The 23042-nt window shown below is 44.4% G+C and overlaps 1 protein-coding gene across 1 annotated transcript in view; it reads right to left on the bottom strand.

The window, feature by feature from the left end:
* LOC126194888 (zinc finger and SCAN domain-containing protein 22-like) overlaps positions 1 to 23042 on the bottom strand; it is an 820246-nt gene that overhangs the window by 353687 nt on the left and 443517 nt on the right. The window contains exons 2-3 of the mRNA XM_049933238.1: positions 13747 to 13885; positions 8413 to 8568 (exon numbers count right to left, since the gene is read on the bottom strand). Coding sequence (XP_049789195.1) covers positions 8413 to 8568; positions 13747 to 13885 — 295 coding nt within the window. The remainder of the gene's footprint in view (positions 1 to 8412; positions 8569 to 13746; positions 13886 to 23042) is intronic.

Raw genomic sequence — 23042 nt, 5'->3', positions numbered from 1 at the left:
GTCCACCAGTCCAGCGCGTCGCTCGGTCGCGGGCCGGTTCGCCCCGGTGCTGCTCGCCTACCGATATTCATGGCCGTATTAAAATACAATTACGCACCAGTAAAACATCGGGGCCCGCCATAATCGTAAAACAATACGGACGCTTTCGCGGCAGTATTAAATGTAAGTGGCCGTAAAGGCGGACCGCGGACGAGTTTTATGCGCTGGCGGGCGACGAGCGCAGACGGGGCGGCTCGTCAGCGCGGTTCGTCAGCGCGACCACTCCCCGGGCGCCTCGTCGCGGAGGCGGCGCTTAACGTCCGCGTCATTAGCGTCGCGGGCGCCCGGCCTCCGCTCGCTTTTCTCACAGCCCGCCGCGCCGCGGGATGGAAAGGCAGCGGGCCACACCCGCCATTACCCGCCTGCTCCAGACGCTGCTCCGCCGTCTGTTCATTGCCGTGTCTCTCTCTCAGGAATTCTCCAGTCTGTCTACAGTGTTGCTGCTTGAGCGACACTTTCGTTACTCTTAGCATTACTGACACGAAATAAAGGAATTATGCCAACCTGCGCTCATAACAGGTCCGCCTCCCTAGCAGAAGTAGTCATTGCTTACTGGCAGGTACTTTTCCTCGGTGGGATGAGTTCTAAGGATTCTACTCAGCCGCGTGATGTTCTGCTCGAATGAGAAGTAGCTGCTCCTATTGTCCGCTTAAAATTACTTGGCAGTTGGCGCTTCACATGTTGGGGCTGGATTGCTTCAATCAGAGTGCTCACACCAAAACCTCTAGTTGTCAGACACTCAGGTCGGTACCAAACGTTGTACGTCGATAGAGTATCAACCAAAACACCGATTTAGTTCATGGTATGAGCTGTCGTCCAGTAGAACATGTGTGTAATCAAAAGGAAAAGCGTTTCTGTGAAGAAATGGTTCGCAGATCTCGCATGGGTGGGTGGGTAGAGCGTGAGGTCGTCGAATCAATAGTCCTGCTTTCGAAACCCACTGATTTCATTTTTTTAAAAATTTGTTTATTCGTGAAACTATTATACGGGAGAACGTTTATCCTGACATGTAAAAGTACTTTTGAAAGTTTGTAGTAATGTTCTTTTGCCAGTCTACTTTCGCTTCGGTAATTGAAAGTAGCCAACGTATAGAGTACATCTATATACACTCCTGGAAATGGAAAAAAGAACACATTGACACCGGTGTGTCAGACCCACCATACTTGCTCCGGACACTGCGAGAGGGCTGTACAAGCAATGATCACACGCACGGCACAGCGGACACACCAGGAACCGCGGTGTTGGCCGTCGAATGGCGCTAGCTGCGCAGCATTCGTGCACCGCCGCCGTCAGTGTCAGCCAGTTTGCCGTGGCATACGGAGCTCCATCGCAGTCTTTAACACTGGTAGCATGCCGCGACAGCGTGGACGTGAACCGTATGTGCAGTTGACGGACTTTGAGCGAGGGCGTATAGTGGGCATGCGGGAGGCCGGGTGGACGTACCGCCGAATTGCTCAACACGTGGGGCGTGAGGTCTCCACAGTACATCGATGTTGTCGCCAGTGGTCGGCGGAAGGTGCACGTGCCTGTCGACCTGGGACCGGACCGCAGCGACGCACGGATGCACGCCAAGACCGTAGGATCCTACGCAGTGCCGTACGGGACCGCACCGCCACTTCCCAGCAAATTAGGGACACTGTTGCTCCTGGGGTATCGGCGAGGACCATTCGCAACCGTCTCCATGAAGCTGGACTACGGTCCCGCACACCGTTAGGCCGTCTTCCGCTCACGCCCCAACATCGCGCAGCCCGCCTCCAGTGGTGTCGCGACAGGCGTGAATGGAGGGACGAATGGAGACGTGTCGTCTTCAGCGATGAGAGTCGCTTCTGCCTTGGTGCCAATGATGGTCGTATGCGTGTTTGGCGCCGTGCAGGTGAGCGCCACAATCAGGACTGCATACGACCGAGGCACACAGGGCCAACACCCGGCATCATGGTGTGGGGAGCGATCTCCTACACTGGCCGTACACCACTGGTGATCGTCGAGGGGACACTGAATAGTGCACGGTACATCCAAACCGTCTTCGAACCCATCGTTCTACCATTCCTAGACCGGCAAGGGAACTTGCTGTTCCAACAGGACAATGCACGTCCGCATGTATCCCGTGCCACCCAACGTGCTCTAGAAGGTGTAAGTCAACTACCCTGGCCAGCAAAATCTCCGGATCTGTCCCCCATTGAGCATGTTTGGGACTGGATGAAGCGTCGTCTCACGCGGTCTGCACGTCCAGCACGAACGCTGGTCCACTACCCTGGCCAGCAAAATCTCCGGATCTGTCCCCCATTGAGCATGTTTGGGACTGGATGAAGCGTCGTCTCACGCGGTCTGCACGTCCAGCACGAACGCTGGTCCAACTGAGGCGCTAGGTGGAAATGGCATGGCAAGCCGTTCCACAGGACTACATCCAGCATCTCTACGATCGTCTCCATGGGAGAATAGCAGCCTGCATTGCTGCGAAAGGTGGATATACACTGTACTAGTGCCGACATTGTGCATGCTCTGTTGCCTGTGTCTATGTGCCTGTGGTTCTGTCAGTGTGATCATGTGATGTATCTGACCCCAGGAATGTGTCAATAAAGTTTCCCCTTCCTGGGACAATGAATTCACGGTGTTCTAATTTCAATTTCCAGGAGTGTAGATGGGCGTGTTGTTCTGTCGGACATGACCGAGAGAACAGACACCACTCATGATGAAGCAGCTGGTGCATTTGTAGTTTCACAGAATAAACATAAACAATCGGTACAGTAGAATAAAGACACATCTGCATCATTCGTGCCGAAGTATTAATAGTCGTATGTAACACTTCAACACATGATACAGTAAAAAAAATTGACACCATTCGGATTTGAACGCCAGATCCTGTATACGACGATCTAGCGCTCTGCAAACTTTCCCACGGAAGCTATACGTTTCAATTACTCACAGTTATGCTTTTACTTCGCTCCGTAGTTACTTTTGTTTAACGATTATGATCTTGCTGCTGGATGACAGCTCCTAGTACGAACTAAATCGGAGCTTGATACTCTATCGACATACAACGTTTGGTACCTGATTGACGTTTGGATGTTTGGGTGCCAGGCACACGGTTGAGCGTTCGGCGTTGCCAAACTGCCACAAAAGTTACTCAGTTCACTTCCAGGTTCAAATGGTTCAAATGGCTCTGAGCACTATGGGACTTAACATCTATGGTCATCAGTCCCCTAGAACTTAGAACTAATTAAACCTAACCAACCTAAGGACATCACACACATCCATGCCCGAGGCAGGATTCGAACCTGCGAGCGTAGCGGTCGCGCGGTTCCAGACTGAAGCACCTAGAACGGCTCGGTCACCGAGGACGGCTCACTTCCTTGTCCTAGTTAGACTTTCTTTCTTGGTATTTTTGGATCCCGAATCATTTCGTATTTCATCACACATGATAGCCACATAAACAATATGCACCCGTGAGGATGCTAATAAAATACACACGTTTCATACGCAGCACTAACCAAACACTATTGGATATTTGCGGAAAAGACGCGATTCAGTTATCACAGCCACACAGATCAGCTTACATTAAATAAGTTTCGAACGACATTGTGTCAGGCTGAATTCTTGTAGGCTGCAATTCATCGTTACCACTGGGTCCAATAGTCGTGAATGTCAGTGCTTAATCCAATGTTGTGGCATAGCGCAATGGTTGGCTTATAAACCTAACGCGTAATAGGCCGTAAGTTGCAATCTCGTCAAATATTGCTATTTTTTCATTTTTAAATCTAATGTAAAGAGTATGATCATTATTTTATTCAAATTTTTTTATTTGTAGTACTTTGCCGCGTCATCTTCATCGCCGTATTTTCATCCTACTACTCCTTTTCCGTTTGGAATCTGCCTGTGTCGCTTACTGTCGGCAACGAAGTGCAACGAGGACCGCTCATCGGTTGGTAACGCGGCAGCTCGTGTGGCCAGTGTGATGATAGTTTCAGGTAACCAGCGATAGTGAGATATTACAGTTTTGTTTTAGCGCTGAAACGGAATTCTTTCTGGCTTGTGATCGCGCGTAGAGGTTAGCTTTAACCGCCGTGAACGAAGCGATCGTGATCTGAGTTCTGCCACAGAATGTTGACCGCCATTTTCTCGGATACATTGCACATCACGAGCCTGTGGTTAGGTTTAGTCATCGGTCACTGAAAGGCAGCTGTCGACAGAGCATTCCGCATTCCCAGCATACCTCGCGGTGGCCACTCCCAACATGACGCATTAACAGCATTTACTAAGAGAGCCGCAGTGTTTGTGTGTCGCCCATAACGGAGCAGTAGACGGTAGCCGCTGTGGCAAAACGGTGGCGGCAAATGACACATGTCAACTGTCAAGTAATTTTAATCGGACTATTGATCTAGAAAGCCGAGAACTGACTGGAGACCGGTCTGTTGACCTTATGCCTCTCCTACTGCTTCCGAACGACACCATATCAGTTTTTTTCTCCTTGCAAGCGCAATAACGCATGACACAAGAAGCAAGGCATGGAGGACGCACCCACTGTAGGAACTCTACTAGTATCGAACGTGGCCCAGTGGTTAAGTGCAAAAGATGAAAACAAACGTCTGCGATTCCATCCCCTGACCATATCCAGGAGTCATCTCTTTTACCTATGGCAATGTTCATTCACTTAAAAAATTTCAAAATTATTCGTGGATCAAAGTCGATGTTAAACTGTAGCTCTATAGCTGCCTGGGTAAGGTAGTTCAGAGGTCGGAGGAAGGCAAGAGCACAATCCAATAGGATCGTGACTAGTAAACCACTGTGGTATTCAGACTAACCATTCGGTTGATGAGAAATTTATTTAGGGGAAACACGATAAACGAAGTGAAGCAAACATGCTAGCTTGGAAGCAAAATGACGTATAACGGACAAAACGAGTAGTATTTCAGAAGCAGACTGCTACAGGCAAAGAATGTACGTCTGGAGAACAACTTTATGTGGAAGTGAAATATGGGTTGTGCGTGAACCAGGAAAGACAAGAGAGGTATATACGAGGAATGCTGACTAAGAGCAGGACGACAGGACTTGTTAAAGAAATAAGAGCATAGTTTCAGTGGTGCTAGATGGAGCCAAAGAGGGTAAAATTTTGGGAGGAGACTGAGATTGGAATATATCCAACAAACAGTTCATGAGTAATGAGGATATAAGAGTGATAAGAAGAGTTTGGTGCAAGAGAAGAAGTCGTGGTGGGCTCTATCAGACCAATCATAAGACTGATGATCCATATAAAAGAAAAAGAAAACGCACTTTCACTTGTTATACGCTTCACCCCAGCGTATTGCTGTTGTAAAGACACATTTTTTACTAAAAAGGTTATTAGAATGTTCAAACAAATATCTTTTACTGATTTGACCTCTTACTTATTTTCAATAGCCCATAGTACTTCTTGGACGAGGCAGTCGAAACAGGACAGCCTATAAACAAGATTTGTTCGAGCATTGCCTGATAACCATTAACCCGGCCGGATAGCCAAGAGCACCAACGCGCTCACGGTTGGAATACGGGGATGGGGAGCCAGCCCGGGATCAAGACGGTCCCGCGGGACGAGGGCTAGAGAGCCGACCAGCGTTGATGTGGCCTTTAGGCGGTTTTCCACTACATGAATACCGGGATGGTACCCAGGTCTTGTCTTAGACACGATAAATATTAGGTTGGTGCATAGGGTCGTAGCGGTTTTGTTCTACATATTGGTATTCTGGTTGATATGGTTTTATTTATTGATTGTAGTTTTCTAATTATAGTTCACTGTTGCTATTTTGTCATATGAAGATAGTGAATGGAGCTGTGGACGCTAGAAAATAGAGTGCCAAGTGGAGAAACCGGAACATTTCGGAATACTTTTCTGTTTGAGTTCAGTACATGGGTCACAGCGGCTAGGCAGCCAGAAACATTTGAGCGTGTACGGGGATAATGCCATTGTACATACCAGGGCTAGAAGATGGTATCCTTCATTTTCAGTAGGATCGTTTTGATTTAAGAGACTCTCCACGTTCAGAAAGACCTTCGGGGATGATAACGTTCGTTTGAACGCATTAATCCACAATTATCGTCAGCAGTATACTCGAGAAGTGGTAAATGTGATGAACTCTCATCATACCACCATCGTGGGACATTTATCTGCAATGGGTTAGGTTCAAAAATCGGTGTACGGGTACCGCACGCTCTAAGCCAAAATCACGCAAATAAGCGGGTGGTCTTAGCCGCCTTTCTCCTTGCTCGTCATCAAGTGGCTGGTGAACAACACGAACCATTCCTATCCTGTGTCATTACTAGTGACGAGAAATTGTGCCTTTATGTTGACGTGAGGTAAAGAAAGGAATCACTGAGCCCACACAAAGCAGCATCGGCCCGTACAAAGGCCTGCGTCCATCCACATTTGCAGAACACCTATGAAAAAATCACTACAAACCAACCACTAGAGATGATGACAGGAAAATAATTAGAATCAACAATAAAAAACACCTCTTAACCATGCAAGAAAATTGCCACATACAGAAAAGCAAAGCAGAGGGGAAAATCCTGTTGAATGACCAAGTACTCATGCCAAGCAATTCGTTATTTACACTAACAGATAAAATAATAGAATAACGTTCGTAAAAAGTATTATATATTAATACTGTCCAGTATAATAATAGTAGAACACAACTTCTTTACACTCACTCATCCATCAACCCCTCCATAGAATACTGAAACGAAAAGTCAAATCAGCTGTCACCAAAGTTTTCAACCACTCGCTGACAGCTAGTACACCCCCCCCCCCCCGGCCCAAAAAAAAATTAAAATTAAAATAAAAAAAAATTAAAAAAATAAAATACTCGTCGGCTCTATCCTCCTCTCTCTTTCACTCATACACACACACTGTATAAACATCATAAATAGAAGTTAGTCTCGAACATATACTTCGTTAGGTGGGCAACAAATAGGTAAACATACCAAAGAAGATGAAGCACGTAATGGAGTCGCAATATTTACCTTATGAAAAACAGTGTAGGACGAAATAGTTGTATCGAGTGACAAAAGAAAAATAGTCCACCGCAAAAAAGAATGAGAAATATGGTGAACAATGTGTGAGAGGCGAGAACACAAAGGTGTGATTAAATAGCAGTGATAAAAGTGGTAATGCGACCTCCAGACCAGATGTGAGGAAACGCAGATGAGCATATCGTAAGTAATTACTGTTTTTACAAAAAAAAATCGCGAAGTGAACTGTTTAATAATCTAGGACTAACAGAACTGTATCGTTATAGATCCCACTGATGATGCCTTAGAACAGGAGAAGGCGAAACGCGTATTTGATAAATAAAGAAACTAGCAGCAGGAAAAGGCAGTTTTATTTACAAAACAAGTATGTACAAAAGATGTTGTTGTACGCCTGGTGGAACAGCGTCGGTGCAGTGTTTGCTACCCCGATGTGTAACAATCACTTCTGACATTTATGGCCAACAACCGGCAGTCTTGCAGACGCATTCCGAGAACAAGGAGCAGGAAGACTGCGTGAAGTGATGCTGCACCACGATAACCCCTGCCCGCATTCTGCTAGACTGACAAGAAACACCATACAGGAGTTCGGTTGGGAAGTCATTCCGCGCCCACCTTATTCATCTGATCTTGCGCCCACAGGTCTTCATCTTTTCCGCTGTCTATCGAACAGCCTTCAAGGAAATTCCTTTACGGGTAAAAATGCGCTCGGAACATGACTCGACGAGTTCTTCACCTCAAAGCCACCTGATTTCTAGAGTAATGGAGTTTAAAGGTTACCACAGCGTTGGTAGAATGTCGTAAATAGTGAAGGAGAATATGTTACTGATGACTGAAGTGTCTGTTGTGTTTATTAGTTGTATTTTTAACTTAGAGAGAAATGCTGCGATCCTATGGACCAAACCAATAAAAACTTCGAAAATGTTATCACAGTTGACCATGACATCTACACTAAATGCAGGCAGATAGGGTACACAGATCTATTCTTGGAGAATGCGATGGCTTGAGGAACGGTATCCGTCCACGAAATGCCACTAACACTGACAAAAAGGATATATTTGAATGCGAAACCTGTAGAGAAATGGGGAGGTCAAATGGAAAATAAGAGAATAATCGTTATATACAATTTTAATGAACTCACGAACGATCTGAGTGAACAACACGGCAAACGACAGATTTTTTGTAAATCAAGTAAAAGTAGGTACTGATAAGGCAAGATTTAGCGTTCCCTTCGTCTGATCTGTGGTGGACTTACCAACTTCCGATCATTTGCAAACATGCAACAAACAGAAACTGTATTGTTTAAAACTAAAACTTTTTAGCTTGTATCCGCAAGCAGTCAGGTTAGTTTGTAGATATCGTGTTGGTACTCACCTTCGAGGATGGTGTCCATGGTGCGGCGGTAGATGGAGGTACGCAGGTAGTGCACGGCGGGCATGAAGAATACCTCCTCGGGCCGCTCGGGCAGGAAGTAGACCACCAGCTCCGAGTTAGCCGGGATCGTCTTCACCACCTCGTACATGGGCTCCCCTGTGGACGAAACCCACAGCCATACTCCGCTTTTCTGCAGCCAGTACTTCGCATTTATATCATACGTGTGTCCCATCAAAATGTCAGACCAAGGTAACTTGACAAGTCCGGTAAAAAGTATCCCGACATAGTCTTTTTTGAAGCCTGTATACATGATGCTTCCAGATTCTCACTTTCCTTATCCTATCCGAGTAATTTTGTCAAGCTTTGCAAGATATTTCGATAATTAGTGGATTTATTCGTGATTCTCACTTTCCTTATCCTATCCGAGTAATTTTGTCAAGCTTTGCAAGATATTTCGATAATTAGTGGATTTATTCGTACGATGAAGATAACTTCAGACAACACAGAACACGTATGTGATGCGCGTACTGTTTGACGAAACCTGTGGCACTGTCTAGGAGCAGAGGACGAAGACACAACACTCTTTTCGTATATGCCTCAAAGTTTTGTGGGGATCTATTTCTTTAATATGAATTCATTGGCCTTCGGTTTATGGCCATTCAAGCCATCTTAGTAATGGAAAGCCTATACGACAGTGTATTGGAGACGATTTTCTTTTCGGGAACGACGATAAGACAGTAAGGATAACAAAGCACCCAGTTACCTAGCGGAGAAAATCTTCGAGCCGGCCAGGTATCGCACCCGGGTCCCTTCGACTGGTAATCTGCTACAGTGACCTCGCAGCTACTGAAGCGAACTTGTGGAAGTCTGTAAGTGCATATACGAATAAAAATGTAAATGTAATAGTAGCTCCAGTGGTTACAGGTTCCTTTTTACGTCGCGTTTACAGCACATACTCTTTGTAAACAATGAACGGATGCACAATCTTCGCTTACTTGAGCGTTTGCAAAATGTATGTGATGTGAACACGATAGAAGAAAAGGAGGCTGTGACCAATGAAGCTATTTTCACACTTACGTTTTCGTTCACGGTTGTAAGAAAAGCCATCTACAAATTGTTGAACCTTGTACTAAAATAGTATTTTGTTTCTGTCTTCTGCTACTAGTTAGAGGCACAGGTTACGCCAAAGTCGCATTTATGACACATCGATATCGTATTAATTCGCATAAATCCACCTCATAATGAAGTGTTAAACGTCTGAAACCCGTAGGCTGGTTGCGGTAAACTTGTAGTCTCAACTGATATCAATAGGAGTCACGATAAAAACGTAACGTAAAATGCTCTACATGACTTACGATTATTCAGAGTTTTTAAACATTTCACTAAACTGAAACTGCTATGGTTTACCATTTGTATTTGTACTACTTGCACTGCCCAGCAAAAAAGTAAAGCACAGAGCATGACTGGAGGCGGGCTGAGTGGGGAGGGGGGAGGGACGGAGAAGGAAAAGATGTGAAACTCCATGGTTTGAGAGGGTATGTGTTCCTATTTTAGTGATTACAAAACCGAGTTCAATTAAGGAATCTGGAAGTGTGAGCCCAATTATCAACATGTTGTTGCACCCATAGTGACCTCGGCGCATGTACTGATTCGGTTGGGTCTCTTAAAGCCGTCGTATGCTCTCCTGGTCCGACTCATCTGTCGGGGGCAGATCTGGGGATCTTGCAGATCTCAGGAGTATCTCAGCATGACGCAGAGCATACAAACACGTTCCAGAGGCAGACAACGAGCACTGTACTGTTGAAAAATGGAACCACGTTACTACTGCTTGAGAGGTAACACATCAGGACGCAGGACGTGTATGACTTTGCTTTGTCCCGTGGTGGTAGTTCCCTCACTCACTAAAGCGGTAACCTGAAGTCATACCCGATGTCTCCCAACATACGCGTGGAGTAACACCTCTGAGCCTCTACAAAACATTGTAACAATGAGACACCCCTAGGTCGCCGCTATATTCGCCGTGATCATCCAGGGTAGCGCAGAACCGCCACTCACCGCTGATCACGTTGTGACGCCGTTCACCAACAGTCCATGCATCCCTGTCACGACATCACTCCAAACGCAGAAGTTTGTACGAACTTCCGGCATTCTGGAATAGCTGTGGGTTAGCGACTTTTGTTAAACAGTGCAACGAAAATCAAGTCCAAAGTTTAAAATTTTCCTTTGTTTTTAATTCATTCAAGGACTAGTTTCTGGCCGAGACCGATTTTCAGATCATAGCTAAATTATCAAAAATTGTATTTCCGAAGATGCGAAACCCATGTCAAAAACGTGAAACTAACAGTAACAGCATTATCTGTATGCGCTGTAACGGTTCGCTGCAAATTTTTGACGCGGTTTTCACATCTTCGGAAATACCATTTTTGACAAAGTTACGATGATTTCAAAATGGGCCTCGCCCCGAAACTAGTCATCGAGTGAATAAAAAAAAAGTAAAATTTGCAACTCGGGACTGGTTTTTCGTTGTACTTCAGAATTGTGTGTTTTGGTGTTAAAAGCAGCCTGTGCATCGCACGATAATTGACTAATCCGGCTGCTGTTAGTCTCCAATAATGGTGCGGGATGACACAAAAAAGCTGAATAGAGTCCATTACTTGAGCTCGGATGGCAGCCGCAGCTGTGATGGGGTTACCATGTGCGTAGTGCACAATGCGTCAACCCTCCCTTGCAGTCAAGGCGTGGTCGACCGGACCATTGATGACGAGTATGTCTGCCTTCACGCGTTCAAGCAGTGCAACATCGGGCCACTGTCACAGTAGAATGCCCCACAAAGCTGGATATAGCACGATTCGAGCAGCGGCCAAATGGAGTCCCACAGCGAGTTCGCTTTCAAACTACGTCAGGTTTCGATAACGCTGTCTCACACTAGTAAGCGACATCTCCGTGCCTCTCACAGTACTCACAAGGGAACCTCCCCATCGCACCCCCCTCAGATTTAGTTATAAGTTGGCACAGTGGATAGGCCTTGAAAAACTGAACACAGACCAATCGAGAAAACAGGAAGAAGTTGTGTGGAACCGTGAAAAAAATTAGTTAAATATACAAACTGAGTAGTCCATCTGCAAGATAGGCAGCTTGAATGACAGTGCAAGTTCAGCAGCGCCGTGGTCCCGTGGTTAGCGTGAGTAGCTGCGGGACGAGAGGTCCTTGGTTCAAATCTTCCCTCGACTGAAAATTTTACTTTCTTTATTTTCGCAAACTTATGATCTGTCAGTTCGTTCATTGACGTTTCTGTTCACTGCAATAAGTTTAGTGTGTGTGTTTTGCGACCGCACCGCAAAACCGTGCGATTAGTAGACGAAAGGACGTGCCTCTCCAATGGGAACCGAAAACATTTGATCGCAAGATCATAGGTCAACCGATTCCTCCACGGGAAAACACGTCTGATATATTCTATACGACACTGGTGACGGCATGTGCGTCACATGACAGGAATATGTTGTCGACTCACCTAACTTGTACACTTAGCGAATGGGTAAAAAGATTCTTCTACCTTGCGCGATTTAGGTTTTCTTGTAGATGTGATAATCATTCCCAAAATAGTGATGAAAACATAAGATTTTGTCAAATAAACTGAAAATAAAAAATTAGGAAGACTTGAACCTAGGACCTCTCGTTCCGTAGCTTCTCTCGCTAACCACGGGACCACGGCGCACCTAGTCTCCATGTGTCCTTGATGTCGCCTATCTTCGCATGGACTACTCAGTTTGTATATTTTACTAATTTTTTTCGTAGTTCCACACAACTTCTTCCTGTTTTCTCGATTGATCTGTGTTCAATTTTTCAAGGTCTATCCACTGTGCCAACTTATAACTAAATCTGAGGGGGGTGCGATGGGGAGGTTCCCTTGTCAGTCAACATCTGGCAGTGTTCGCAGCCATTGTATGTCCTACCTGACCCAGTAACAGCACTAATGCACCCGGGTAGACTTTCTACCTGTCACAGAGAATCGCAACTCTAATCGTTTACATCCCTTACGTGATATTCGACGTCTCTCTGGGTGCTCCCGTTTTGTCAGGCTGTGTAGTATACGAGGTGCGACAATAAAGTAATGAGACTGATTTTCTTTGCAAGATGTGGCAACCCTGCACGCTTGTGTAGGCACAATATCTTTGATCTTGGTCTATAAGCTGCTTCTAGTCCAAGCGGTACATCAATGCAACTGCTCAGTCGTGTGAGTTGTGCTGTAATAAGCTAACATGCGTTTGTGTCTCTCGTCACGGAAATGGAACCGCATAATATTGCGCAACGGTATGCCATTTCTTTTTGCATTAAATCGGGTGAAAAGGCGACGAAACTAACGGTAAGCTTCAGAAGGCATTTGGAGAGGAGGTTATGTCAAGAGCTCAAGTTTTCCGTTGGCATAAAATGTTTAGTGAAGGCAGAACGAATGTTGAAGACCACAGTGGACGACCATCAACCTCACGGACTTCTATGATTCCAAGGGAATTGTTCATAAAGAGTGGGTGCCTCCTGGACAAACAGTTAACTATTATTACTACAAAGACATTTTAGAAAGACTTCCTAAGAGAGTTCTTCGTGTCCGTGTCAACATTGCTGATAACTGGCTTCTGCATCACGATAATGCGCCATCCCATACTGCTCTGTCAGTACAGCAATTTTTAACCTGAAAACAAATTTCAGTACCACCACAGCCACCTTATTCACCAGATATCGCTCCGTGCGATTTTTTTTCTATTTCCAAGAGTCAAGGGACACCCATTTCAAACAACACAAGATGTCCAAAAAGCTGTGACGAGGGTCTTGGAGGATATTACAGAAGATGAGTTCCAGAAATGTTACCATCAATGGCAGACGTGCTGGAAAAAGTGTGTGCAGTCAGAAGGGAACTACTTTGAAGAACGCTAAACTTGACCAAAACGGTAAGCAACATTTTGTTTTTTCAGATCAGTCTCTTTACTTTTTTGTCGCACCTCCTAGAGTTGTTTCAAACTGCTTACTTGTAAAAGATTAGATGCCTCTCATTTTATTTACCCTTCCCATTTCTCTACACAAGATAATGTCAACCGCATTATTTGACGCCAAGAAGTGTTTATTTTCATTGGGACGAAGCATTATCATTTTTCTTAGAGAGAGTTTCCATTTATCTAACGAGTAAAATGACTTTGACTTTCAACAGCGATTACATCCTAGAATTATCACAAAAAAACAGGTTATGGACTCCATATGTTGTCGCATGACAATTACCGCACCGATAAAGTTGTCAAAGGTTTGCGACGATGGCGCCACGCGTTAGCGCTATGCTGGACCTACCTTTGATCTTGGTGCCGATGAGGTTGACGTCTTCCGTGTACTCGTGGACGGCGCGTAGGAAACGTACCCAGTTACAGTGGCGGACACGCCGCCTGTCTACTTCTGTGATCTCGTCGTAACAGCCGAACCGGTGTCGGATCTACAACAAAAAGACGAAGCAACGCTTAGCCGACAGCAGTTCTCATGGAGAACACTTTCATTTAAAAACATTCTTGTGATATGAGAAGTACAAAAGAGTTCTTTGCAGTAGGTGCGTACTGCACTTTCGCAAATCAAATCAGATGAAACAGACTATGGTTGTTCGTTGGGCACCCCGGGTTGACCGGAACGAAAGGTTTTCATATCCCACATCTAGCTCAACTCTCGCTACTTTCACGTGTACAATATCTGAAGACACCTCCGTTATGTGACTTACCAGATCAGTTACGGTGCTGACAAGAGCGCCCTCATTACTACACGAGAACTAAGTTAACCCGCATAAAAGAGAAGACTGGTCGTTTGTGAGCGCTGTATATAGCATGGAAAAACCAGAAAGCATAGAATCGGAGCGCCTGAGATGTACTACTACAGAAGGATGTTGGAAGTTAGTCATAAGATAAGGAGTCAGAATGTTCTTCGCAGAACTGGCGAAGAAATGAACATTTGAGAAACTCTGACAAGAAGAAAGGACAGGATGGTAGCTAAACCAGTCAGTGGATAAATAACACAAAAGAACAGTGAGGTTTAGAACTGTTACCAGGGGGCCTGGTAACACTCCGACGCTGACGTAAGTCAAGACAATTATTTGGTGTATATTTGATAGTCGGACATACGGTGTCTATGCAGAAAGATAGACATGGAGATGTGAGAAAATGGCAGTAAGTAGTTACTGTGTTTCGACAGGCCCACGACCATTCCGAGAACGAAGTTGCCAGATCTGATGAACGTGATCTCTCCAATGTATCTACAACGAATAGTGTACTGTTCGCAGCCATGTAACGCGGTGCATGAACAGTGGTCGCAACAGGATAACAAGCCTTTTCGATGACAGTCGGTTTCAAACCAGACAGAAATTGCCTCTGTTAGTGAAAGCAGGACCATATCATTCACCTTCTGAGCGAACACTATGAAAGGAACTACTTGCTGTGATCATTTGTAGTCGGGTATCCCGCAAAAGGTCATTTGTCACAGCATCACAGAAAGCTGTCTGTCTCCAATGGCCCAAAGAACATAGAACAGCGCTGTGGCTGACTGAAGGCGTGTTGCATTCTTCAACGCGTCGCGACTTTGTCTCTTTTCGAATGGTGCAGGGGTTCGAGTCCCAATATTTTTTGGTGATCTTTCCGAGGCGTTTTACTCTCTTGTAAAAATTGAAGTTTTATGGATTGATGGCTTTACACACAGCTGATTTGTATCATACTTAATAGAGAGAACGCAAAAAGCTCTGCTGAATAATGCAAACAATACTTGATGGGTAGAAAATTTTACTAAATGGGGAGAAATCACAAAGGGAGTCCTACAGGGTTCAAATATGGGTCCAACCATATTCGTTACACGTGTGAATGACATTCCACTTTAAATTCAACAAGCAGAACTGGTACTTCATGCAGACAATACTAGTGTTGAAATAAATCCCACTACAGATAAAGTAACTGAAGAGAACATAAAAGATGTTTTCCAAAGAATTATTAAGTGGTGTTCACTGCATAACTTTTTCCCAAATTTTGAAAAAAAAAAAGTACTTTAATCAGTTCTGTGCAACAAATAGAGATATACCAAAAACTGATGGAGTACATGAGTAAGCGTCAGTAAATAGGGTTCAATGCTCCAAACATTACTGTGTACATACTGATGAAACGTTGAACTGGAAGAGGCATGTTACTGACCTTGTCAACAACTAAGTGCGGCCACTTTTGCTCTTCGTATAATTCCTAATCTTGCAAGCAAACGAATAAAGCTCCTGACATATTTTGCATATTTACACTGAATAATGTGTTATAAAATAATTTTATGTGGTAACCCACCACTTAGAAAGTATTTATTGACCAAAACCAAGCAGTGGGAATAATATATAGTGTTCAGCACGGACGTCATGTTGATACATCTTCAGCGAGCTAGGCATTTTAACTGCTCTGTCACATTAGATATATTTTAATAATGAAATTCGTCATGTACAGTCCATCACAATTTGAGAAGAACCGAGGGGTCCATATCTACAGCACTAGAGGGAAAAATAGCCTTTATTGCCCATCATTAAAGCTGTCGGTGGCTCAGAAAGGAGATCATTATGCAGCAACAAAAGTGTTAATAATTTGCCCAGTAACATGAAATGTCTGCAGGTAGCTAAGCAGATTTTAAACGCAACGTAAAATCATTTCTCCTGGACAACTCCTTATTCCATGGACGAATTTCTATTTAGAAACTGGTAGCCTGAAAAAGGGCTTGTTTTTAAGTGTAGTTACATGAGTGGGACTAAAAAATTACGTTCTTTAATGTTAACGCTAACCATAAATATACTGTAGTCTGACTTTCTCCACACAGTTTCCTTAAAAGCACTGTTCAAATGACCTATGGAACATGTAAGCAACCATGTAAGCAACTAACTAACTGCCGGCCGTGATTCTGGGCGCTTCAGTCCGGAACCGCGCGACAGCCACGGTCGCAGGTTCGAATCCTGCCTCGGGCATGGATGTGTGTGATGTCCTTAGGTTAGTTTGGTTTAAGCAGTTCTTAGTTCTGGGGGACTGATGACATCAGATGTTAAGTCCCACAGTGCTCAGAGCCATTTGAACTATTTTGATGTTAACTGAAACCATTTTTGAACTAATTAAATAAGTCGTTCACCCAACAGTGGGTGGAGAGTGCAGCTGACGCCGGAGGTGGTTCTGTGATGTTTTCGGGGTGTTCACTGAATAACGACGAAGACCTACTCCTTCAGGTTGCCTTAAACATAAACTGAGATAACTGTTCCAACGTCTTCGGTTTTGGAGTGTTACTCTTTGCTCGACATCGTCATGAAGACCATGCTGTGGACATTGCCGTTTTTCAGGTCAGTTCCCAGGGCTACACAACAACATATTCTGGGTTTTATGTGCAATCTGGCACCAGGTTGTACCTCAACCACCCCGCAAAATCAGTGAGTGGCCCCAGGTAGATATGGTGTAAGATGGCAAAAACTATGCCCCTTACATGAAGTCATTGAAGATCACCTAACTCACGTTGAACGAACAGTAGGGCTGAACAAAAATGACTGACAAGGCACAATGCATCTTGTAGAGGGTATAGTATGGAAGTATTGGAATAATTAATGTCAGGTGATGGTTTTAAAGTAATTCACACGACATGAAAACTTTGTGGAAACGCGTCGATTTACTGGAGGCTAGTTTACCCCAGGGAAGTACTCAGAATTGACCGTGGCCGCCGGGGGAGTGGCTAAGGGAAGCGACAATAGGCAGCTTAGGGCGGCTCAAGCTCTGAGAAAGTGGTAATGGGGCGCAGCCTCCAGCTGCCTTAAGATGAGTGACAGTGAGTGGGTGGTTGACTCCGACTCCATGCTGGTGTACCGGGAAACAGGCGGAGAACTTGTATGCCTGTTGATAAATGTCTGTCATCCCGTTTTCTGTGGAACATGCGAGAAAGCCACGTAAAGCTATGGTGGAGCGATCAACAGAGGTCAAAATATGCATGTTCGTGACTATAGCAACTTCACGCTCAATTCACGGTCCATTGAGTCTGAAGTAAATCAGGTGAAGAGCGACAGAATGAAATACGCCAGCCTCTGATGGGAACGTAGGACCAAGGAATTTGAAGTACTCTCCTGGGAGTCAGAATTCCGGAAAACATGGTGTGCAGATGCTAACCTTGAAGGGTGGCCTGGGCGGAGCTAAATAACAGAAGTGGAGAGGAAGGGAAATTTTGTGGGAATTTGTTCACTTCCCAGAGCAGGCATTGGTCGGTGCTGGGAAGCGACGCATAATTAACACGACTTGGGCTGCAATTGGCGTAAGTGATTTTGCTGGAGGGGAAACTGAGGCGATGAGCGGACTGTGAGAAGTCTCCGTAGAGTTCTTGCGTTCCCAGCTTGCCTAGAGTGCGGACGTGGCGTTCTTTAATCAGCTTGCCTGATAAAGAGTGAGCATCTCTACAGTTTAGGACTTAGCAAATGGAACGATTGAGCTTGGAGATAGGAAATTTTGGTTCAGCTATTACTGAGCAAGATAGCTAGGAGTGAATAGACGAGCTCAGCCTTGCAGCAACACGAGGTCGGCCGACGTCCGCACAACGACACCCCTCTGCCACGCTGAATTTGGTGATATTGCGCCCGCTCCGGCCACTGATTAATTTGCTGGATCACGTCGGCAAAGTTCCACGAGGGATTCATGGGCCGTGTATTGTAGAATTCTTCTCGCACTTCGCATTATGCCTGGGTCAGTCGATAGGAATTACATTTGATTTATCGCGCTTTACTCCAAGCAAACGCAATTTATTACCACTGCCTGTTAGGAGAGTCTTGTAATGTGATGATTGAAGGTCGTGAGTTAAAATAAATCTGTGCTAATCGACTGCATCTCTTTTCAATCAAGTAGTTGAAATCCCAGGTAACTTTCTTAATTAATTTTATGTTCAACATTTGCATCTGGTGTTCAATAGCTGAATATAACATCAGTGTGCACCCCTTTTTAATTAAAAGGAATCAATTCTGAACCAATTAATGTCAACACTGCCACCGCAGTTCAATCAGGAGTCACATGGCCTTATTACTTTCTTTGCGTTATCCGACATTGCGGCAGTTTTGCACTCTCTGTTGATCTGTTAGTCAGTTACCCAGGGTGAACACACACCAAAACCAGATAAGTGACGGGTGGGGAGTTACAATGGATACACCTGAAGTACGAATGGATCATCTTCCTGAGGACTTTCTTCCTGTGGACTATCTTTCTGAGATTGTACGTGGTGGATCTGGAAGCCGCGACACTTACTTTAAGAGCCAGCGACAATGATTTCACCGCATTCGGCAGTGAAATACATAGTGAGCAGCCCGGAATTATTCAGTTTGAGGACTGTCCAGCCGTTGAGCGTTGCCTGGTGGTTCACGTAACGACTGGCCGCCGACTCCTGTCCGGAGGCGGCGAAGCACCGCGCCGGGCGTAATCGCCACCTGCGCTATCGTAATGGGGACAGCCGAGTGGAACGTGCCACGGCAGAGCAGAAAAGCGTTGACACCGGCCGGTCACGGGCGGTCGCCGCGCACCGCCGTAAGAAGACCCGCCGCCGGCGATGGTCCACTGCCCAAAATTTTTGCCTCCACCGTCACCGCTTTGTTTGTTTGCGGAGCAGCCGACCTCTTCTTCGCATTTCCCAAAGGGTACCTGGAATGCTTTTCTATACGGCGTTACGTGGCGGCGGTACAGGGCATCCGGTCCGGTGGCTTTCCTATTAAATGTAACTTAGTCATCCCGCTCTATTCTGTTAGCAGGCTGAAAATTTCTGCTCGGTAGCCTCGGCAACAACATAACAGTGGTGTTAGCGATGCTTGAGGTTTCAAAAGGATGAATCAGGTATTTAAAAAAAGGCGACGATTACGTTCCCTTCGCAAAAAAATATTGTCGCCTTACAGTGCAGTGTCAAGAGAGCGACCGTTAAAAAAAAGTATTGCTCTTGCTATTTTTCTTGGTTGTCGCCGTGATCCACAGTCGAGAGACTGGTTTGGAACAGCTCTCCATAGGCCTGCAGAAGTCTCCTCGTTTCGTTTTTTTTTATTTATTTATGAATTTGGCCAGCTATGGACCGCATACAACTTAAGACTTATGGTGTTTCTTTTTCTTCCCTTCTTCCCAGTACTTCTTCACTTTCTCGCCAACTGCTCGTCTCTGCTCATCTGTCCACACTCTCTTGGGCCGAGGTTTTGGCGCATCTTCTTCATAGTTTGCTTTTTCTATAAGTAGCCTAAAGTTATTCCTGTCACGTATTATTTCTTCTGTAACACCTATTTTGTTGGCGTCTTTCTTTACTGCTTCTATCCATGCTACAGTTTTTTTCAGCTTACTAACGTAATTAAAAGTTTTCTTTGTAATCCGTGTTTGTTCCATTCTTTTTAAATGTCCATAAAATTTTTGCCGTCGCTTCCTCATTGTATCTGTGATCTTTTCTGTATTTTTGTATAGGTCTTCATTTCTCCTTTTAATCCACCTATTTTCCTTGTTTTTCTCAGGACCTAGAATTTTTCTTAATATTTTTCTCTCTCTTTTTTCTAGTTCTCTTAATTCGCCTTTCTTATTCAATGTTAGGCAATCTGTCCTAATAACTGAATTGTAATGTTTAATCTTTGCTTGTATGGATATTGATTTCTTATTGTAGTAGTTTTGTGTTAATTTATATGCAAATTCCAACTTTTTTATTCTTTCTTTATTTCTTGTGTTATCCAGTCCATTGGCTTGGATCCGCTCCCCCAGGTATTTGAATCTATCAACTCTTTTAATTTTTCCATACTTCGTTTTCATAAACTTTTCTCTATTATGTTTGTGTTCTATATACTCGGTTTTTTCATAGGATATTTTTAGCCCAGTCTTTTCAGCAATCTCGTGTAACAGATCAAGCATTACTGTTGCGTCTGTTATCAATGCCATATCATCCGCAAAGGCTAAACATTTCACTTCAGATTCGTTCTTTCCTTGGCCCATGCTTATACCCTTTGTGCCTCTGTTTTTCAATGTGTTTTCCCATGTTTTTGCTATTTTATCTAAAACCAAGTTAAAGAGAATTGGGGACAGTCCGTCTCCTTGTCGAACTCCCGTTTTGATTTTCTCGTTTCTACATAACTACTCTAACCTACATCCATTTGAACTTGCTTGTTATAGTCAAACTTTGTTTTGTCTCTACAGTTTTTTCCGTCCACGTTTTTCTCAGTTACCCAGTTCACGATTCGTTGATACCTGAAGACGTATTCTATCAATGAAAACCTTCTTTTTTACCATCATTTATCTTGCTTCATGCGTCTATATACAGTAGAGAAAAGGGGAAGCAATAGAGGCAAAAGTAAAACATGCCTGAGTGATTGCGTCACTGCGATCTTTTTTTCGGGAATCTACATCTACATCTACATTCATACTCCGCAAGCTACCTGACGGTGTGTGGCGGAGGGTACCTTGAGTACCTCTATCGGTTTTCCCTTCTATTCCAACCCGAGCGGTGTAGGGCGCTTCAGTCATGGACTGTGCGGCTGGTCCCGGCGGAGGTTCGAGTTCTCCCTCGGGCATTGGTGTGTGTGTTTGTCCTTAGGATAATTTAGATTAAGAAGTGTGTAAGCTTAGGGACTGATGACCTTAGCAGTTAAGTCCCATAAGATTTCACACACATTTGAACATTTTTCTTTTCTATTCCAGTCTCGTATTGTTCGTGGAAAGAAAGATTGTCGGTATGCCTATGTGTGGGCTCTAATCTCTCTGATTTTATCCTCATGGTCTCTTCGCGAGATATACGTAGGAGGGAGCAATATATTACTTGACTCCTCGGTGAAGGTATGTTCTCGAAACTTCAACAAAACCCCTTACCGAGCTACTGAGCGTCTCTCTAGGAGAGTCTTCCACTGGAGTTTATCTATCATCTCCGTAACACTTTCGCAATTACTAAATGATCCTGTAACGAAGCGCGCTGCTCTTAGTTGGATCTTCTCTATCTCTTCTATCAACCCTATTTGGTACGGATCCCACACCGGTGAGCAGTGTTCAAGCAGTCGGCGAACAAGTGTACTATAACCTACTTCCTTTGTTTTTGGACTGCATTTCCTTAGGATTCTTCCAATGAATCTCAGTCTGGCATCTGCTTTACCGACGATTAATTTTATATGGTCATTCCATTTTAAATTACTCGTAATGCCTACTCCCAGATAATTTATCTGGGTAATTTATTTGTGGTTTAGATGGCAGAAGACAACTGGTCCCCCACAGTTAAAATGGTCAACAAATAAAAAAGCCAATAGAGCAAATTTCGTGGCTAGTAGCTCTCGTACGGTTCATAGTGAGTCGTTGGTCGAATCCAGACCATAAGTAGTCCCCCCGCCCTGACAAAAAAAGCAGAACCATGTAGGTCTGAGCTAAACATACTGTAGTCCCACCACGTGCGGATTCTGGCACCGTTTCATATGCACATGTTAATGTAGGGATTACAAATGCAAATGGTCTCCCGCTGTCTTTTGTCGTTCTGTGTGGACACATTGGAAACTGCAATTAATTATACAACACGCGAAGGAAGCAGTGCGACTGCCAGTTAACACAGCGATTGTGACCGACAATCGTACTCTGCCCTAGTCTCTTTAGGGTTACGTTGTCGTCGGCTGACGCGGAAACACGTGGTTTAAACTACCAATTTTTTTTTTTTTTTGCGCGCAAAGGTGATTTTAAGATAGAAGAAAAATTATAAAAGTACTGGGAAAAGGATGACGCATGGGTCGCCTTATAAGGCACAGACTAAACTAGTTCGTGCACTTGTTGGCGCACGGTTTGTTTTCAGAAAGCGAAAAGTTAAAGTCGTTGTCCGGACATCATGGCGTATGTTTCTCACAGTTTTGTGAAATCACTTCATGTGAATGTCGTATGGGCACTATCTCTAAAAAAAAATGGTTCAAATGGCTCTGAGCACTATGGGACTCAACTGCTGTGGTCATAAGTCCCCTAGAACTTAGAACTACTTAAACCTAACTAACCTAAGGACGGCACTATCTCTCACATCCTCGTTTACTTCAGTAAACGCTCCGTGTCTAGTGCCTGTAATGGTGGATGAACTAAGCGTTAGTCTACTAGCGTCCTTTGCTCTTCCAATTGAACTAAGAAGACTGAGCAATTAGAGAGAGACGATAGCTAGAAACAATGTATAAGCTGCAAAACTTCTCAGACGTTAACGCAAGAACTATGATGTCTATGAAAAATTGGTTTTACGCCTCTGTGGCAGGCTGGTGTGGTTTAAAAAGAAAACCATCTGCTTGCTGTACGTACGGATGGGGGACGATGAGTGTGTATTTCTCTTACCAGCTCAAGACATACCGACATGAGGGTCCTGAACCTGTTGAATTGTTGCCAAGTGTAAATATCTTGTTTTTTCATATTTATTCCGTTTTCCGATTTTGACCTTTGCTACAAATCATCTTCAGATTCATGTATAATTATTGGGGATCACATTTCGTCAGTAAGGGACGCATTCTATGAAAGCTCTTAACAGAATGTTCACCCCTGCTTAAAACTCGTAACGGAATGCTAGTACTGGTGAAGAATTGCGATAATTAGGGATGCATTTTAAGATTGTTTGTAAAAAACATCGATAGT

Source organism: Schistocerca nitens, chromosome 7 (assembly GCF_023898315.1).
Source record: "Schistocerca nitens isolate TAMUIC-IGC-003100 chromosome 7, iqSchNite1.1, whole genome shotgun sequence".
In the NCBI taxonomy this organism is placed as follows: Eukaryota; Metazoa; Arthropoda; class Insecta; order Orthoptera; family Acrididae; genus Schistocerca; species Schistocerca nitens.
This window is presented reverse-complemented; position numbering and strand designations above follow the sequence as displayed.